This window comes from Cryptomeria japonica, chromosome 5, assembly GCF_030272615.1.
Source record: "Cryptomeria japonica chromosome 5, Sugi_1.0, whole genome shotgun sequence".
Lineage (NCBI taxonomy): Eukaryota > Viridiplantae > Streptophyta > Pinopsida > Cupressales > Cupressaceae > Cryptomeria > Cryptomeria japonica.
This window is the reverse complement of record NC_081409.1, coordinates 628,219,208-628,236,874: the sequence shown is the minus strand read 5'-3', so window position 1 is coordinate 628,236,874 and position 17,667 is coordinate 628,219,208. Positions and strand designations below refer to the sequence as shown.

General features: G+C 34.7%; 1 protein-coding gene across 1 annotated transcript; it reads left to right on the top strand.

Annotated features, from left to right (window-relative positions):
* Positions 1 to 16,403: 16,403 nt before the first annotated feature.
* On the top strand, positions 16,404 to 17,156 carry LOC131055071 (pathogenesis-related protein 1A). The gene has a single exon (XM_057989710.2). The coding sequence runs from the start codon at positions 16,405 to 16,407 to the stop codon at positions 16,915 to 16,917; it is 513 nt and encodes a 170-aa protein (XP_057845693.2). The 5' UTR covers position 16,404; the 3' UTR covers positions 16,918 to 17,156.
* Positions 17,157 to 17,667: the final 511 nt, after the last annotated feature.

Below are 17,667 nucleotides of genomic sequence, written 5' to 3'. Positions count from 1 at the left end.
ACTCCTCCACTCTTAACAAACAATACAAATTTCACATTGAGAATAAGTTTAATGAATAATAAAAATCTTTATGTTATCAAATATTATAGAGTTGTAGCTCAAGTATAGTGTTCAAATTGTTTGGAATAATTTATCAAAGACATTATTGCCCTATCTACATAACGATATGCTATTCATTTACTATATATAGGTATTCCATTGATGTCCATTATTAATAAATAATCTGTAACATCATTCTATGTTCGTTGTTTACAAAATATAATTATATATTTAATGGTTCAATGGTCAATAAGAAAAAATACTGCTTTTGGGATAGTTTATTACCCATCCTTTCCTTACAATGCCATTTACTTTCTTTTGTTCACAAGACTATTCTAAAAATTGTCCTCAATAAATATTTTCATATTATAGGATGTATTTTGAAACTTTAAGAATGAACATGTTAATCTACCTAACCCCAAGATCATTGGAACTAATCGGGAAATATATACCTCTCAATATTAGGAAACAATGAGGTTCACCCCACTTGGTTAGAAAAATAATAAACATGGAAGTACACACATTCCTACAATAAAAAAGATCTTGGATGTGTGTGATATACACACACACAAACAAACACAAGCACACATACACATACACATAGATATAAATATACATATACATATCCATATACATATACATATACATGTACATGTACAAGTACATGTACATATGCATATACATATACATATGTGTATGTATGTATTTATGTTTACACACACACATTACACATATATACATATATACATATACACATACATATACATCTTTGTGTGTGTGTAGATACATACATACATACTATAATGGTGGGAAAACAGTGAATGATAAATCAAGAAGGAAACTACCCTTTCCCTCAAAGAGAGATGAGAGTTTCGCTATTGATTACCATTCAAGTACTTTTCACCATGCTACATTAGGAAGGGGACATGATAATTCACTAGATTCTATCTCTCTACATGAAGATGATAGATTGACTTCTGAATGAACTAGGAATATTAGGTTGATCCCCTCTTCCTTGTTTGATATCGAAAGGAATTGATTAAATTATGTAGTGCAAAAGTGACAAAGAATTGATTATAAATTGAGATCGAAATATGGTATGAAGTTGTGCACCTAGATCTGGCAATAAATTGTCGAGACGAAGTCGCCCTGCAAATTTGAGGAAAAGTTGCGTGGACCGTGGCGAGAATGTACACGGTCCTCTGAAAAATCCATGAAATGAAAAGGGTTTTTCTGCCTCTGCAATTGAAGCTCGAATCTGAAAGTATAGATGCGTACGTGCAACCTACACTCAGAAAAGAGACGAAAATGGGTTGGGATTAGGGATTTGACTTTAGGTCAAACCCCAGTTTTGGAATTAACCAAGTAATGAAAGAAAGTAATTGCAAGTAGATGTAAATGAAAGACTGAAGTGTAAATCACCTCAAAGGAGGCTGTAGTAGCAATCTTGATAGAAATGCTTGTGTGGAATTGAATGTTGAAATCAATCTCCTCTTCAATGGTTGAATCCTTGACTTGAATGAAACACCTAGCCTTGAAGGAATACTTTTGAATACTCAATGCTGGAAAAGAATGTTTGAATCCTTGAATGCTTGATTGCCTGTCCAACTTGAATCTCTCCAACTTTTACTTATCCAACTTATCTAACTCCAACCTTATGCAAATGAGAGGATGAATGCCCCTTAAATACATGTTAACTAGTGGATTTTAATTTCATCACGAGTCGACATCGGGGGATTTTTGCCCGCTTGAGGCACAACTAGCAATGCAACCCTAGGAATGGTCCTGCTCTAAAATAGGGCAGGGACAGGGGTGTCATGCCCCTGTCCTGGGAGGACATGGGCACCATGCCTCTGTCCAAGAGGGAACAATGATGCCACGCCTGTCCTACCCCTTTCTCTCGAGCAGAGTGTGGACAGGGTGATGTAGAGGCCAAGGAAGAAGTTGTTTTCGCAAGATAAGCAATCTTCGGTCTCTGATCAGGATAGAGGATTGAAACTCGCATGCGTGAGGATAGTAATGCAGTCAAAAATTGCAAAGGTCACAATTTTATGACACTATATCTAGCCCCCACTTTAGCGGGAGTTTAAGCATACACCACTACTCCCGATAAAGTACAAGAAAACAATATTGAAAGACTTTTACCATATCAAGGAGGCAAGATGTGCCAATCCCCTAGTGGACTTATGATCTTCTGACTTTGATTGACAAAGTAAAAGGGAAGATCGAGAATGAGAGAACCATGACTGGAAGTAGAAAAGTTCCCTTCACTATGAGTCATGAAAGCAAGGATACAAAATATTACAAAGCAAAACAAGGTTCGCTAAGTAATTCTAAGTATCACAAGGAGGAAAGTATCAGCAGAGTGTATTCTCTCAATTAAAGTGATCGCACACACCATTATCAGGAGTGATTGTTTTAAGGTAGGATACACCCAAGAGAGAGAAGGTAGGGAGTACATTATCACAAGGAGTTAGCCCCCAATCAAGGTATAAACCCAAAGATAATGAACATGAAAGACGAGGTAGTGTCACTTTCCTTGGAGTCAGTATGTTGTATGATAACTCATGTATATCATGTATGTATATGTATATAATAATATTCATTCCCCAAAGAAGGACACTACCTTAAATGAAAGGGAAGAGAAGATATATTTTGAGTGAACATGAAAGAGACCAAGAGAGGATCGCAATGCTCTTCATTGTCCCCGAGTAGACATTAATGGAACAATAGAAGAACAAGGATACATATAGAAGAATGGTCACAAAAGAGAAAGAAAGGAGAGGGAGAAAGATCTACAATGATAATATTTCTAATCTAGCATGAGATCCGCCTCCTGATTTTTTGGATCACTATTTCGGGAAGGTGGGCAACACAGTAGAGGAGTGACATCAAGCATAGAAGATGGAGCTATCACAAGATCCAAACAAGGACTATGCTCATGTTGTAAGTCACTTTGTTCAATTCTAGGAACTAGGATTAGGGTTTGTGAAAAATCATTTGATAAATTCTTGTCTATGTCAACATATTCATACTCACTGTCAAAAGCATTAGGAGTTGTATTACCATTATGAATAACATTTTAACCTATTTCTTCATCAAAGTTTAGAGAAAGAAGAGAAAGAACATGAATAGGAGTAAAACCATCACATGTTTTATGAAACTTATGATTTGGAGATGTTGGTTAAAAATCTTGCTTTGGAGAAAAGGGAATCATGTCAACTTTCGGAGTCTAAAGAGATTGAGTATTTTGAGGAATAGTTTCATGAGATCAAACACGATGTCTTCATCAGCGTTCTCTCACACAATGATATCATCGAGTCTTAGTCAAAGACTAAGAAGGAGGAGGAACATGTGAAAACATAGGAATGTTTCTCTCCTTGATAGTTGAAGGTTTAGGTTGAGGTATTTTGGGTTGAACAATAGGAGAAGCAAGCATCTTCTCTGAATAAGAGGAAGGTGGTGGAGCTACATCATAGAAAGGAGGAATTTTAGGTGTAGGAAGGAGACCAAGTCCATAATGAGGAGGATGTATAGATCTAACCTTAGGAAGAATATTGTAGTTCTCCTTAAGAGAAGGTAAAGTCACATCCATAGGTATAGGTTCATGATCTTCCTTAGGAGGGAGATTAGTTCTATCCGAGAGGGGAAGAACCTCATCTTGAAGAATGATAGGAAGGTCAAGTGTTGGCGATCTAGGTTGACTTAAGGATAATATCGTATTGTTCTTCCATTTCTGATAAGATTTAAAAAGAGCATTTCTCCTTATGGAAATGATTGAAATTGTTTAGGCTAAAAGAAATCAATAGGAACACTAGGGCTTCTTTCGGATGGATGAAATAAGATTATGGCTCATAGTTATGATTTCTCCATTGTGATAAAATTTAAGGCACTTTTGGATTGGAGAAGCAATAGCCTTCACAGAAGATATCCAAGGATATCCCAACTTCACATGGAATTGCTTAGAAGATGGTATGATGACAAAGTCAACATCCATGGATTTAGTATGGACTTCAATAGGAAGGGTGATAGATCCAATGGTAGGACAAGAGACGACATCAAATAACTTCACAACCACATTAGAAGCATCATAGATTGGTTTATGCAATCGTAAAGTGAAAAGATACTCTTCAATTATGACATTAACCATGCAAGAGGGATCAATCAGAGCACCACGGCAAGGGATATCCTTAACCTTCACAACTATGTGTAAAGGGCCATCAACTATTCTAATGGTCTCACTAGGGTCAAATGTAATACAAGGATCCTTAGGCATATCCTATGTTTCTACCATATTAACCAATTTTGGACCCATAGAGGTGAATTCTTCAGAACAAAGAGAATTAGGCACAATCTCAATAACATTAGAGGTATGAGATGGCAAGGGGTCAGTGAAAATATTAATATTTTGATTAGGAGGAGCTACTAATTTATTCCCTTTATTATTCACACTTTCCACAGATATGGTATTATTATCAACCAATTCTTGAATCTTACTCTTCAATGCAAAATATTTTTCAGTATCATGACCATGTTGACAATGAAATTGGCAAAAGGAATTGTTATCAAAATAAGGAGATACAGGTTTGGAAGGATCAATTTATTTTATAGGAGGAATTTTGATAACATTTATGTCCAACAACTGAGACATAATACTATGTAAACATTCATTTGAGGAAGTAAATTTTTTTTCTCTTTGGAAAAATTTAGAAATAGAAGGCACACCTGTTGTAGCGTTCACATGGTTGTTATTGATGGGATCATTGAACTATATGAAGTTTTTTATTGATTTGAACTTCACAAATGATTGTTGAACATTGTCCCCCTTATCACTCGGAGCCATAGGATTGGATTGCTCCATTTGACTCTCAACCACTTGATAATTGTGGAGTGTTGCGCACAACTGCGGAAAGGAAGTAAACTCAGACAAAAGAAGCTTTTCCCTGATATCATTTTGCAAATTAGAAATGAAAATTCCCTGAATATCATTATCAGGTACATGAAGAGAAATTTGAGCACACAAATGCTTATATCTACCAATGAAATCAGTCACTTTTTTTTAACTCCTTGTTTACAATGCATTAAATCAGTCAAAGTGATTTTAGGACCAATGTTGTTTTGAAATTTTTGGATGAAACCATTTGCTAATTGTTGAAAAGAAGTGATAGAATAGGAAGCCAGAGAGAAATAACATTGTAAGTCCAAATCTCTTAGTGTTCTTGTAAACAATTTTGCAAGCAATCGTTCATCATAAGAAAAATTAGTACACAATGTTTGAAATGTTTTGACATGCGTAAGAGGATCACCTTTTTCATTATAGAGTTCCAATTGAGGGATCTGAACATGTTTAGGTGGCATGACTTTAACAATACCAAGAGAAATTGGGTTGACAAAATCGAAGGTGGGCACACTAAACTTGGATTGATTCATGGAAGCAATTTGTTGTTGTAAGGAAGACATGATTTGAGCAAGATTGTTAATAGTCATTTCGGTAGAGGAATTGATCTTAGAAATAGGTGATTGAGAAGGTGGTGTGATTTTGTTGAAAGAAGGCATGGAATGAGAATAAGGTGGTGGGACATTGTGATAAGTAGTCACTGGTGATGATTGAGTAGGAAAAGGCACACTTAAAGGAGGAAGAAAGTTGTTGAAATAATTGCCCCCTTGTGTCACACTAATTGGTTGAGGAATAATAGGAACACTCATGGAAGACATAGGTAACGATCAAGGATTAAATGAAGAAGAGGGATTTCCCCCATGACCTATGGTTGTAGGATGACATTTTGAGTTGAAGTGGCCATGATGTTGGATGTGAAAGTAGGAATACTAGTCATAGGATTAGTCAAAGGAATAGAAGTTGTGTTGAAGGTTGTGAGTAACCTAGGGTTTCTACACAACTCTTGATAGGCATGACATTATAATCAACAATATGTGTAATGCCATGCAATATATCAATTCCATTCTTATCACTTTGAAGCATGCACTTAAGACCTTCGATTAATGGAAGAGCTTCACTATTAGGGTATTCTTGGGAAATCCATTGTTGAAAGTTGTCAAATTGATTGTCCAATGTGGAAAGTTGATCTAAAGAAACCCTAGTTAAAGCTTCTTCTTCATGATGGGATTCATTAATGGGGTGAATAGGCACATGATTAGGATGAAAATAATTAGCATGATCCTCATTAAATAAGTCACCCAAATTATGCTCCATGTCCTCGATAATTAAACCTTGGGAAGCCTTAATTCTAATGCTTCATCTAACGAGGATAGAATAGGAAGGATTAATAATGGTAAAACTCATGTACTAGAGGGAGCATTTGAATTTTGAATTTTGGAACAAAGCTTACAAAATTGAGTAATGAAAAATTTAATAAAATAATGATTACACAATTTGAACTTTTTTGGAAGAAGGGGATGACACAATTTCCAAAAATGAAAGGAAATTAGCGGCAAAGGAATACCACTTAATTTTAAAATCAGAATTTTTAAAATCAGGGCAGACTATAATTAACTTCTTAATTTTACAAATTTTCTTGAAATTTGAAAGTATTTTTGATTCTAGAGGGATAAAATATCAATAAAATCAGCCAATGCTCCAGATTTAAGCTATTAAATACAATCATAACAATCTCCCGAAGTTTCGGGGAAAAAGTCGAGGACTGTGGCGGGAACGCACAAGGTCTAACCAACTTTTTCTAAAATTTTCAAGGATGGATATTACGATGATTTTAAAGCTAACCCCCAAAAAATAGTTAATTTTACGATCTCTAGATGGATGAAATGAAGGTGCAAATGTGAAAATAGGACCCTATTAGGGTTTTGAAAAAAAAAAGGATTGGATTGTAATTTTTGAAAAGGGTCAAACCTAAGTCGATAGGGACACCTTGGAAAATGTTTAGAAATCTGAATGTAAATAAAATTGAATTGAAATTCACACAAAATCCAATTAATTTTAAAAATTAGGGTTTGATGACCTAACCACTTAATTTTGAAATTTGAATTTTGGGAAAAAGGGGAGAAATTGAAAATTTGAATTGTAGGATTGAAGACAAATATGAGAACAATCAGAATTCTGAAAATTAAATTTACATCCAATTTTTGCACAAGTTCAAGATGATTTTTGAAAATTAGGGTTTTAACAAGTAACCTCTCAATTTTGTAAATTTTAATTGCAAATTGAACAAGACAAAGAGGAAATTGAATTTGACAAACAAAGCAATTTCAGATCTAGCATAACCACAAGCAATTTTTACAAATTACAAGTTCAATTTTTAATCTGAAAAACTAGGGTTTTCAATGATTTAACCAGTAAGTTTGCAGAAATTTGAAACTTTGAAAATAAAAAATATGCAATTTTATTGAAAGGAAAGGATGCAAGATGTCGAGTTTACCAAAATGTAATGGTGGTAAACTGGTGAAAGATAGATCAAGAAGGAAGCTACCCTTTCACTCAAAGAGAGATGAAAGTTTCACTATTGATTACCATTCAAGCTCTTTTCACCATGTTACATTAGGAAGGGGAGAGTATCATTCACTAGACTCAATCTCTCCACATGAAGATGGTGTATTAAATTCTAAATGAATTAGGAATGTTAAGTTGACCCCCTTTGCCTTGTTTGAAAAGGAAGGAATTGATTGAATTATGTAGTTCAAAAGTGACAAATAATTGATTGTAACCTGAGATCGGAATATGGGATAAAGTTATGTACCTAGATCTGGTAGTAAAATGTCAAGACGAAGTCACCCTACAAATTTTAGCAAAACTTGTCTGGACCATGGCAGGAATGTACATAGTCCTCCGGAAAATCCACGAAACGAAAAGGGTTTTTCCGCCTCTCCAAGTGAAGCCTGAATCTGAAAGTATAGTTGTGCACCTACAAGCTACACATAAAAAAGAGAGGAAAATGGGTTGGGATTGGGGGTTTTCCTTTAGGTAAAACCCTAGTTCTGGAATTAACCAAATAATGAAAGCAAGTACTTGCAAGTAGATGTAAATTAAAGACTAAATTGTAAATCACATCAAGGGAGGTTGTAGTAGCAATGTTGATAGAAATTCTTGTGTGGAATTGAATGTTGAAATCAATTTCCTCTTCAATGGTTGAATCCTTGACTTGAATGCAACGCCTAGCCTTGAAGGAAGACTTGAGAATGCTCAATGCTGGAAAAGAATGCTCGAATGCTTGAATGCTTGATTTCTTGTGCAACTTGAATCTCTCCAACTTTGACCTATCCAACCTATCCAACTCCAACATTATGCAAATGATAGGACAAATGCCACTTAAATACATGTTAGTGGATTTGAATTTCATTATGGGCCGACATTGGGGAGTTTACTGTCGGAGGCACAACTAGCAATGCAACCCTGCGAAGGGTCCTGCCCAAAAATAAGGTAGGGACAAGAGCACCACACCCCTATCCTAGGAGGACAAGGGCACAATGCCCCTATCTAAGGCGGGACAATGGCACCACGCTGCTATCCTACCCCTTTCTCCAAGGCATAATATCGATGGGATGATGTAGAGGCCAAGAAAGAAGTTATTTTTGCAATATGAGCAATCTCCAATCTCCGAGTAGGCTAGAGGATTTGAACTCTAATGCACAAGCACCCTAATGTAGTTGAAAATTGCTAAGATCGCAATTTTATGATACTACATAATTTAGCCCCCACTTTAGTGGGAGTATAAGTGTACGCCAATAGTGCCAGTAAAGTACAAGGAAATAAGATTGAAAGACTTTTACCATGCCAAGGAGGCAAGACACACCAAGTCCCTAGAGGACTTAGGATCTTATGACTTTGATTGACAAAGTAAAAGGGAAGATTGAGAAGGGGAGAACCATGACTACAAGTTGCAAAGTTGCCCTCACTATGAGTCATGGAAGAAAGGGTACAAAAGATAACAAAGAAAAATAAGGTTCACTAAGTAATTCTAAGTATCACAAGAAAGAAAGTATGAGTAGAGTGTATGCCTCCACATTAAACAGATCGCATGTCTCTTTATCGCGAGTGATTTATTTAAGGTGGATACACCCAAAACAAAGAAGGAAGGGAGCACATTATCACAAGGATTTAGCCCCCAATCAAGGTATAAACCCAAGGATAATGAACACGAAAGACGAGGTAATGTCACATTCCTCAGGGTCAGTATGATGTATGATAACTCATGTATATCATGTATGTATATACATATATAAAAATATTTATTCCCTAAAGAAGGACTCTAACTTAGAAGAAAGGGAAGAGAGGAAGTCTTTTGAGTCAACATGAAAGAGACCAAGAAAAGATCTCAATGCTCTGCATCATCCCCAAGTAGACATTAAGGGAACAATAGAAGAAACAAAATACATATAGAAGAATGGTCACAAAAGAGAAAGAAAGGAGAGGGAGAAAGATCTCCAATGTTAATATTGCTAATCTAGTTTGAAATTCGCCTCCCAATCTTCTTTATCATTATTTCAAGAAGGTGAGAAACATGCCAGAGGAGTGACATCAAGCATAGAAGATGGAACTATCATAAGATCCAAATAAGGACTATGCTCATGTTGTAAGTCACTTTGTTCGATTCTAGGAGATAGGATTAGGGTTTGTGAAAACTCATCTGATAAATGCTTGTCGATGTCAATATACTCATACTCACTGTCAAAAGCATTAGGATTTGTATTACCATTAAGATTAAAATTTTGACCATTTCTTCATCAAAGTTTAGAGAAAGAGGAGAAAGAACACAAATAGGAGTAAAACCATCACCAGTTTTATGCAACTTATGATTTGGAGATGTTGGTTGAACATCTTGCTTAGGAGAAAAGGGTATCATGCCAACTGTCAGAGTCTAAGGAGATTGAGTACTTTGATGTATAGCTTCATGAGCTCGAAAATGATGTCTTTGTTGGTGTTCTCTCACACAATGATTTTGTTGAGTCTTAGTGGAAGGCTGAGAAGGAGGAGGAACATTTGAACAAGTAGGAATGTTTCTCTCCTTGATAGTTGAATTTTTAGGTTGAGGTATTTTTGGTAGAACAATAGGAGAAGCAGGCCCCTTCTCTCAATAAGAGGAAGGAGGTCGAAATGTACCATAGAAAGGAGGAATATTAGGTGTATGAAGGAGGCCATGTCCATCATGAGGAGGAGGTATAGGTCTAACCTTAGGAAGAATATTGTTATTCTCCTTAAGAGAAGGTAAAGTTACATCCATAGGTATAGTTTGACTATCTTCCTTAGGAGGGAGATTAGTTCTATCCAAGAGGGGAAGAACCTCATCTTGATGAATGATAGGAATGTCAAGTGTTGGCGATCTAGGTTGACTTAAGGATAACCTAATATCATTCTTCCATTTCTGATAAGATTGAAAAAGAGCATCACGGCTTAATGGAAGAAACTAAAATTATTTAGGACAAAAAAAATCAATAGGAACACTAGGGCTTCATTCGGATGGATGAAATAAGCTATGGTTCACAGTTACGATTTCTCCATTGTAAGAAATTTAAGACACTTGTGGATTGAAGAAGCAATATCCTTCATCGAAGATAGCCAAGGATATCCCAACTTAACATAGAATTGCTTAGAAGATGATATGATGAAAAAGTCAACATCCATGGATTTAATATGCACTTCAACAGGAAGGGTGATAAAGCCAATGGTAGGATATGAGAAGCCGTCAAATAACTTCACAACCACAATAGAAGTATCATAGATTGGTTTATGCAATCGTAAAGTGAAAAGATACTCTTCAGTTATGACTTTAACCATGAAAGAGGGATCAATAAGTACACCACGGAAAGGGATATCCTTAACCTTCACAAATATGTATAAAGGGCCATCGCCTGCTCTAATGGTCTCATTAGGGTCAAATGTAATACAGGTAACCTTAGGCATATCCTTTGTTTCTACCATATTAACCAAGTTTGAAGCCATAGAGGTGAATTCTTTAGAAGATAGAGAATTAGGCACAATCTCAATAATGTTAGAGTTATGAGATGGCAAGGGATTAGTGAAAATCTTGAGATTTTGATTAGGAGGAGCTACTAATTTATTCCCTTTATCATTCACACCTGCCACAGATATGGTATTATTATCAATCAAGTCTTGAATCTTATTCTTCAATGCAAAACATTTTTTATTATCATGACCATGTTGACGATGAAATTGGCAAAATGAATTGTTATCAAAATAAGGAGATGCAAGTTTGGAAGGATCAATTAGTTTTATAGGATGAAGTTTGATAACATTTTTCTGCAACAACTGAGGCATAATACTCTATAAAGATTCATTCAAGGAAGTAAACTATCTTTCTCTTTGGAAAAATTTAGAAATAGAAGGCACACCTGTTGTAGTGTTAACATAGTTGTTGTTGATCACTCGGAGCCATAGGAGTGGATTGCTTCATTTGAGTCAAAGCCAGTTGATAATTGTGGAGTGTTGCGCACAACTACAGAAAGCAACTAAACTCAGACAAAAGAAGCTTTTCCCTGATATCTTTTTGCAAATTAGAAATGAAATTTTTTTGAATATCATTATCAAGTACATGAAAATAAATTTGAGCACAGAAATGCTTATATCTACCAATGAAATAAGTCAATTTCTTTGTAACACTTTGTTTACAATGCATTAAATTAGTCAAAGTGATTTTAGGACCAATGTTGTTTCGAAATTATTGGATGAAACTATTTTCTAGTTGTTGAAAAGAAGTGATAGAATAAGAAAGCAAAGAGAAATACCATTGTTATGCCTTATCTCTTAGTGTTCATGTAAACAATTTTCCAAGCAATCGTTGATCATAATAAATATCAATACCAGCTTTGAAATGTTTTGACACGTGTAAGAGGATCGCATTTTCCATTATAGAGTTCCAATTGATGGATCTCAACACGTTTAGGTGGCACGACTTTAACAATATCAAGATAAAGTGGGTTGGCAACATCAAAGGTTGGCACACTAAACCAGGATTGACTCATGGAAGCAATTTGTTGTTGTAAGGAAGACATGGTTCGCACAAGATTGTCAATTGTCATTTCGATAGAAAAATTGATGTTAGACATAGGTGATTGAGAAGGTGGTGTGATGTTATTAAAAGAAGGCATGTACTAAGAATAAGGTGGTGAGACATTATGATAAGTAGGCCATGGCGATGATTGATTTCAAATTCACACAAAATCCAATCAATTTTAAAAATTAGGGTTTGATGACCTAATCACTTAATTTTAAACTTGAATTTTGAGAAAAAAGGGGGAAATTGAAAATTTGAATTGTAGGATTGAAGACAAATCTAAGAACAATCAGAAATCTGAAAATTAAATTCAAATCTAGTTTTTGCACAAGTTCAAGATGATTTTTGAAAATTAGGGTTTTAACAAGTAACCTCTCAATTTTGTAAATTTTAATTGCAAATTGAACAAGACAAAGAGGAAATTGAATTTGACAAATAAAGAAATTTTTCAGATGTAAGATAACCACAAGCAATTTTTACAAATTACAAGTTCAATTTTTAATTTGGAAAACTAGGGTTTTTAATGTTTTAACCACTTAGTTTGCAAAAATTTGAAAGTTGTAAATGAAAAATATGCACTTTTGTTCAAAGGAAAGCATGCAATATGTCGGTTTCACCAAAATGTAATAGTGGCAAAATGGTGAATGATAGACCAAGAAGTAAACTACCCTTTCCCTCAAAGCGAGATGAGAGTTTCTCTATTGCTTCCCATTTAAGCACTTTTCACCATATTACATTAGGAAGGGGAGAGGATAATTCACTAGATTCAATCTCTTCACATGAAGATGGTAGATTGAATTCGAAATGAATTAGAAATGTTAAGTTGATCCCCTCTTTCTTGTTTGAAATGGAGAGAAATTGATTGAATTATGTAGTGCAAAAGTGACAAATAATTGATTATAACTTGATATCAGAATATGGAATGAAGTCATGCACCTGGATCTGGCAGTAAAATGTCAAGACAAATTTGTCCTACAAATTTGAGGATAAGTTGTCAAGACCATGGCATAAATTTACATGGTCCTCCGAAAAAATCCTCTTAATGAAAAGGTTTTTTTGCCTCTACAAATGAAGCTCAAATCGGAAATTATAGTTGTGCACCTGCAAACTACTCATAGAAAAGAGAGGAAAATGGGTTGGGATTGGAGGTTTTCCTTTAGGTCAAACCCCAGTTTTTGAATTAACCAAGTAATGAAAGAAAGTACTTGCAAGTAGATGTAAATGAAAGCGTGAATTGTAAATCACCTCAAGGGAGGTTGTAATAGCAACGTTGATAAAAATTCTTGTGTGGAATTGAATGTTGAAATAAATCTTCTCTTCAATGGTTAAATCCTTGACTTGAATGCAACACCTAGCCTTGATGGAAGACTTGAGAATGCTCAGTGTTGGAAAAGAATTCTTGAATGCTTGATTTCTTGTGCAACTTGAATCTCTCCAACTTTGACTTATCCAAATTATCTAGCATCAACCTTATGCAAATGAGAGGATGAATGGCCCTTACATATATGTTTGTGGATATGAATTTTGTCACGGGCCGACATCGGAGGAGTTTACCACCCGAGGCACAACCAGCAATGCAACCCTAGGAAGGGCACCACACCCCTGTCCAAGGGGGGATAGTTGCTCCATGCCTCTGTCCTACCCCTTTTTCTAGCACAGAGTGCAGACGAGGTGATGCAGACGCCAAGGAAGAAGTTGTTTCCACAAGCTGAGCAATCTCCGGTCTCCGATCAGGCTACAGGATTTGAACTCGCATGCGTGAGGACCCTAATGTAATCAAACATTTCTAAGGTCGCAATTATATAACACTACACATACATACATATATGTGTGTGTGTGTATACATATATGTATGTACACACACACAAATACATACATACATACATACATATATATGTATATATATGTATGTATGGATATATATATATATATATGTATGTATGTATATATATGTGTGTGTGTGTGTGTGTGTGTGTGTGTGTGTGTGTGTGTGTGTGTGTGTGTGTATGTATGTATGTATATGTATGTATATGTGTATGTATATATATACATATATACATATATGTATACACACACACACACACACACACACACACACACACACACACACATATATATATATACATACACACACATATATGTTTCTATGTAGTATGTATATATGTGTGTGTGTGTGTACACACACACACACATACATCTCTCGTTCTTTGTCTTTTGAGATCTATTGTTTGTTGACTTAGACCAGTTACTTGGACCAACTTGTTGGGCAATGGTTTTATCTTGATGTTTGGCTAGTGTTTAGCTAGTTGTGGCTGCTCCATCTTGTTTCTTATGCTTTGTGTAGCCTTTGGATTTTGGGTCCTAGATGCTCGTATGTCTAGAAGGTTTCAGGTCCTTTCTAAAACCCGTGGTTCACAGCCTGGTAGTTGAGTCCATTTTTCATTGGCAACTTTCTGGTTGTAAGGGTTTTGGGGCCCCTTCAAAACCTATTTTATCCTAATCAAAAAATTTCATGTACTTTTAAATACATAATAATTTCATTTTCAAATGCACCTAAAAGTGTCAAGAAAATATAATAGTGAAATTTTCATACTCATTCCAATTCTTATTTAGTTTTGGGTCTATTTTGATATAATGACTTACTCAAGTGACAGACTCTTGTATTAATTTTAGATCATCAACTGATCTATATTCCTATCTAGTTTGCATTAATCTGCCAATGTTATGTATTAAAAATTAGCATATTCCTAGTTCTTACACGCTCTCATATGTTTACCATTAATGTATATTTATTACCCCTACACTTATATCTATTAGTACACATTCATTTCAAGTATCAAAATTCAATTATTGTTGTATTGGATCAATATCAAGTGATTTGGGATTGAATCTTTAGGGTTTTAACTTCAATAATTAAAACTCCCACCTTTCTTAGAGTTGTTATGAGTGACTTGGCACATATTTGCATAATTTTTTTTTCTATTTTGCTATTTAAATACATTAAGCAAGTGACTATTTCAATGAATAATGGAAAGACAAAATAATTTCATGGTTTCTATTGAAAAATGAATGATAAAAAGAAACTACATTAGAATTAGAAGCTACATCAAAATCATATAAGCCATTTGCATGCTTGAAATTATTTTGTCTACTATTTCACTTAGAACCATAAAGTTAATCCAAAAGGAATTTGATCCAAGAAAACATGCTCTTTTCAATATAACAACTTTTCCAAATTTATTTTTAAATATTACATTTTGTTATGATAATTGTGATAACTAAGATCTCAACAAATCAAACTTCAAAAGTGTACTACCTATGCATCAAACATGAAATCTACATTGTGAGCCCAAACCTAAGCAACTTGAGATTATTGCATAAATGATAATAGAAGACCTTCATTAGTTTTTCTATGCTGAATTAATTATGCACATCCATGTCCTCTCATAAAATTGAGAGCTAAATATTCTCTCTAATATATTTAACTTATGAATAATTATCTATTATAATTTTTGGATCTTAACTATTGAATTTAAATCTAATTTAATTGTGTTATCATTTTAAATTTAATTAATTAATCTTATTTACATTTATGTGAAAAAAATAATCATTTCCATCAAATGAAAATATACTATTCATGACCTTTGTCTAATTATTTATGAAACGTGTCTACTTTTATTAAATTATTGACTTTATATTTATATATTTTTTAGATGTGTACTTAGACTTTCTTTACTCCTTATACATTATAATTATTTTAATTGCTTAAACTTATATCTAATCTCTTATAAATATCATATAACATATCTTAACATATTAAAAAATCATAATTACAATAGCAATTTGTTATATGGTAATTCTTATCATTTTCTTTCTTTCATGCCATCATTAAAATTTAAAGTCAATTATAAATTTAAAAATTCTGCACCATACATTTTTATTAATTTATATTTAGGTCAAACGTCCATGCGAGGTAGGAATACTCCGGCATTCCTGCAGCATATTCTCTTTTGTAGTTCACTAACCACTTCAATAAATATTAAAAAAAGAAGGAAGTTCAACCTGGTATTTGGCTATCCGTTCTTATCTTGCTTCAAACATTAAAAGATTGACGGACGTACCGAAGCAGGCGCAAAAACACGTGAAGTATTGCGTTGATTTGTCAAAAGGATTGGATTAGTATTGGAATTGTTCAATGAATCCATCCCTTTGTTTGGTCAAATAATTAAACAAGTAAATTATTGCAGTTGATTTATTAAAAGCCAATTCACAATCGATTCATTTGTCAAAAATAGTAGATCAAAATTCCAATTCCATCCCTTTGTTTGGCTATAAAAAGAAGCATTTGGGGTTGATATTCTCAGAGAAAGAGTATATGTTAGAGATGATGAAGATGTGGTGGCTTCTTCTCTTGCTCTTCTTTGTGCAACTGTGTTCAAGTTTAGCCCAGGATGTGCAGAGCGACTATCTAGACCCCCACAATGTGGCGAGGTCTCAAGTGGGCGTAGGCCCTCTGGTGTGGGATGATACTGTGGCTACCTATGCTCAGAACTATGCTAATCAACGCATTGCAGACTGTGCTTTGATGCATTCTGGGGGTCCCTATGGTGAAAATATTTTCTGGGGAAGTGGTAGGGAATTCACTCCTGCAGATGCCGTGAATGCATGGGTTGATGAGAAGCAATATTATGATTATGATTCAAATTCATGCGCTCAAGGGCAACAGTGTGGGCATTATACTCAAGTGGTGTGGAGAAATACGCAGAAGCTTGGGTGTGCTCGTGTCAAATGTGATAGTGGTGCAATTTTCATTACCTGCAATTATGACCCACCTGGAAATTTTAATGGCGAGAGGCCATACTTGACATCGCCCTTCACTTCCGTTTCCTCTTTCTAAGTATTTGGCTCTCAATAAGCCATTTTGATCTCTTATCATCAGGGAATGATGTTTATCATCAGTGTTTTGGTTTGTAATTTGCTTGAATTAATAGCTATCGTGCAGTTTGTCTTTGATCAGTTGTTGTAATTAGAAAATGTTTGGTGTTTATCATCGTCTGGGTTTGTAATTTGCTTGAAATAATAGCTAGCGTGCGGTTTGTCATTGCCCTATTCAGTTGTTGTAATTAGGGCTACCACTTTAACCTAATAAATGCATTGAAGATAGTTCTTTATTGCATTAAATGGGGCAAGATAAAGTGTCTCAATTGTTTAATGATTGGTCTATTTCATATGACGTTTGTTTGATTACCTATCTTCTTTAAATAATTATGGACGGTTTGACCAGTCGGAATCTCATATTTAAAGAAAGAATGATTTAGTTTTAATAATAATTTTAGTACGATAGCGAAGGCAGATCGTATCTTCAACGTTCCAGTGACCTTGCATTTCCTTGGAGATTATATGCAACAATATTAAGGAGAGCTTAATAATTACGTTGTGTTTTGCAAACAAATTTTCTTAACCGAAGGTGTTGCCTTCTCCACACTAAGGTATTCAATGCGCCAATATAAGTCATACCTATCTCTAGTATACGATTATAAATAAAAAAATTCCCTTAACCGTTGACTCCATGCAACTGCATCGACATAAAAGAAAATTCATCTATCCTATAATATGCTTTTGTACAAGTATATAACCTATTTCAAAG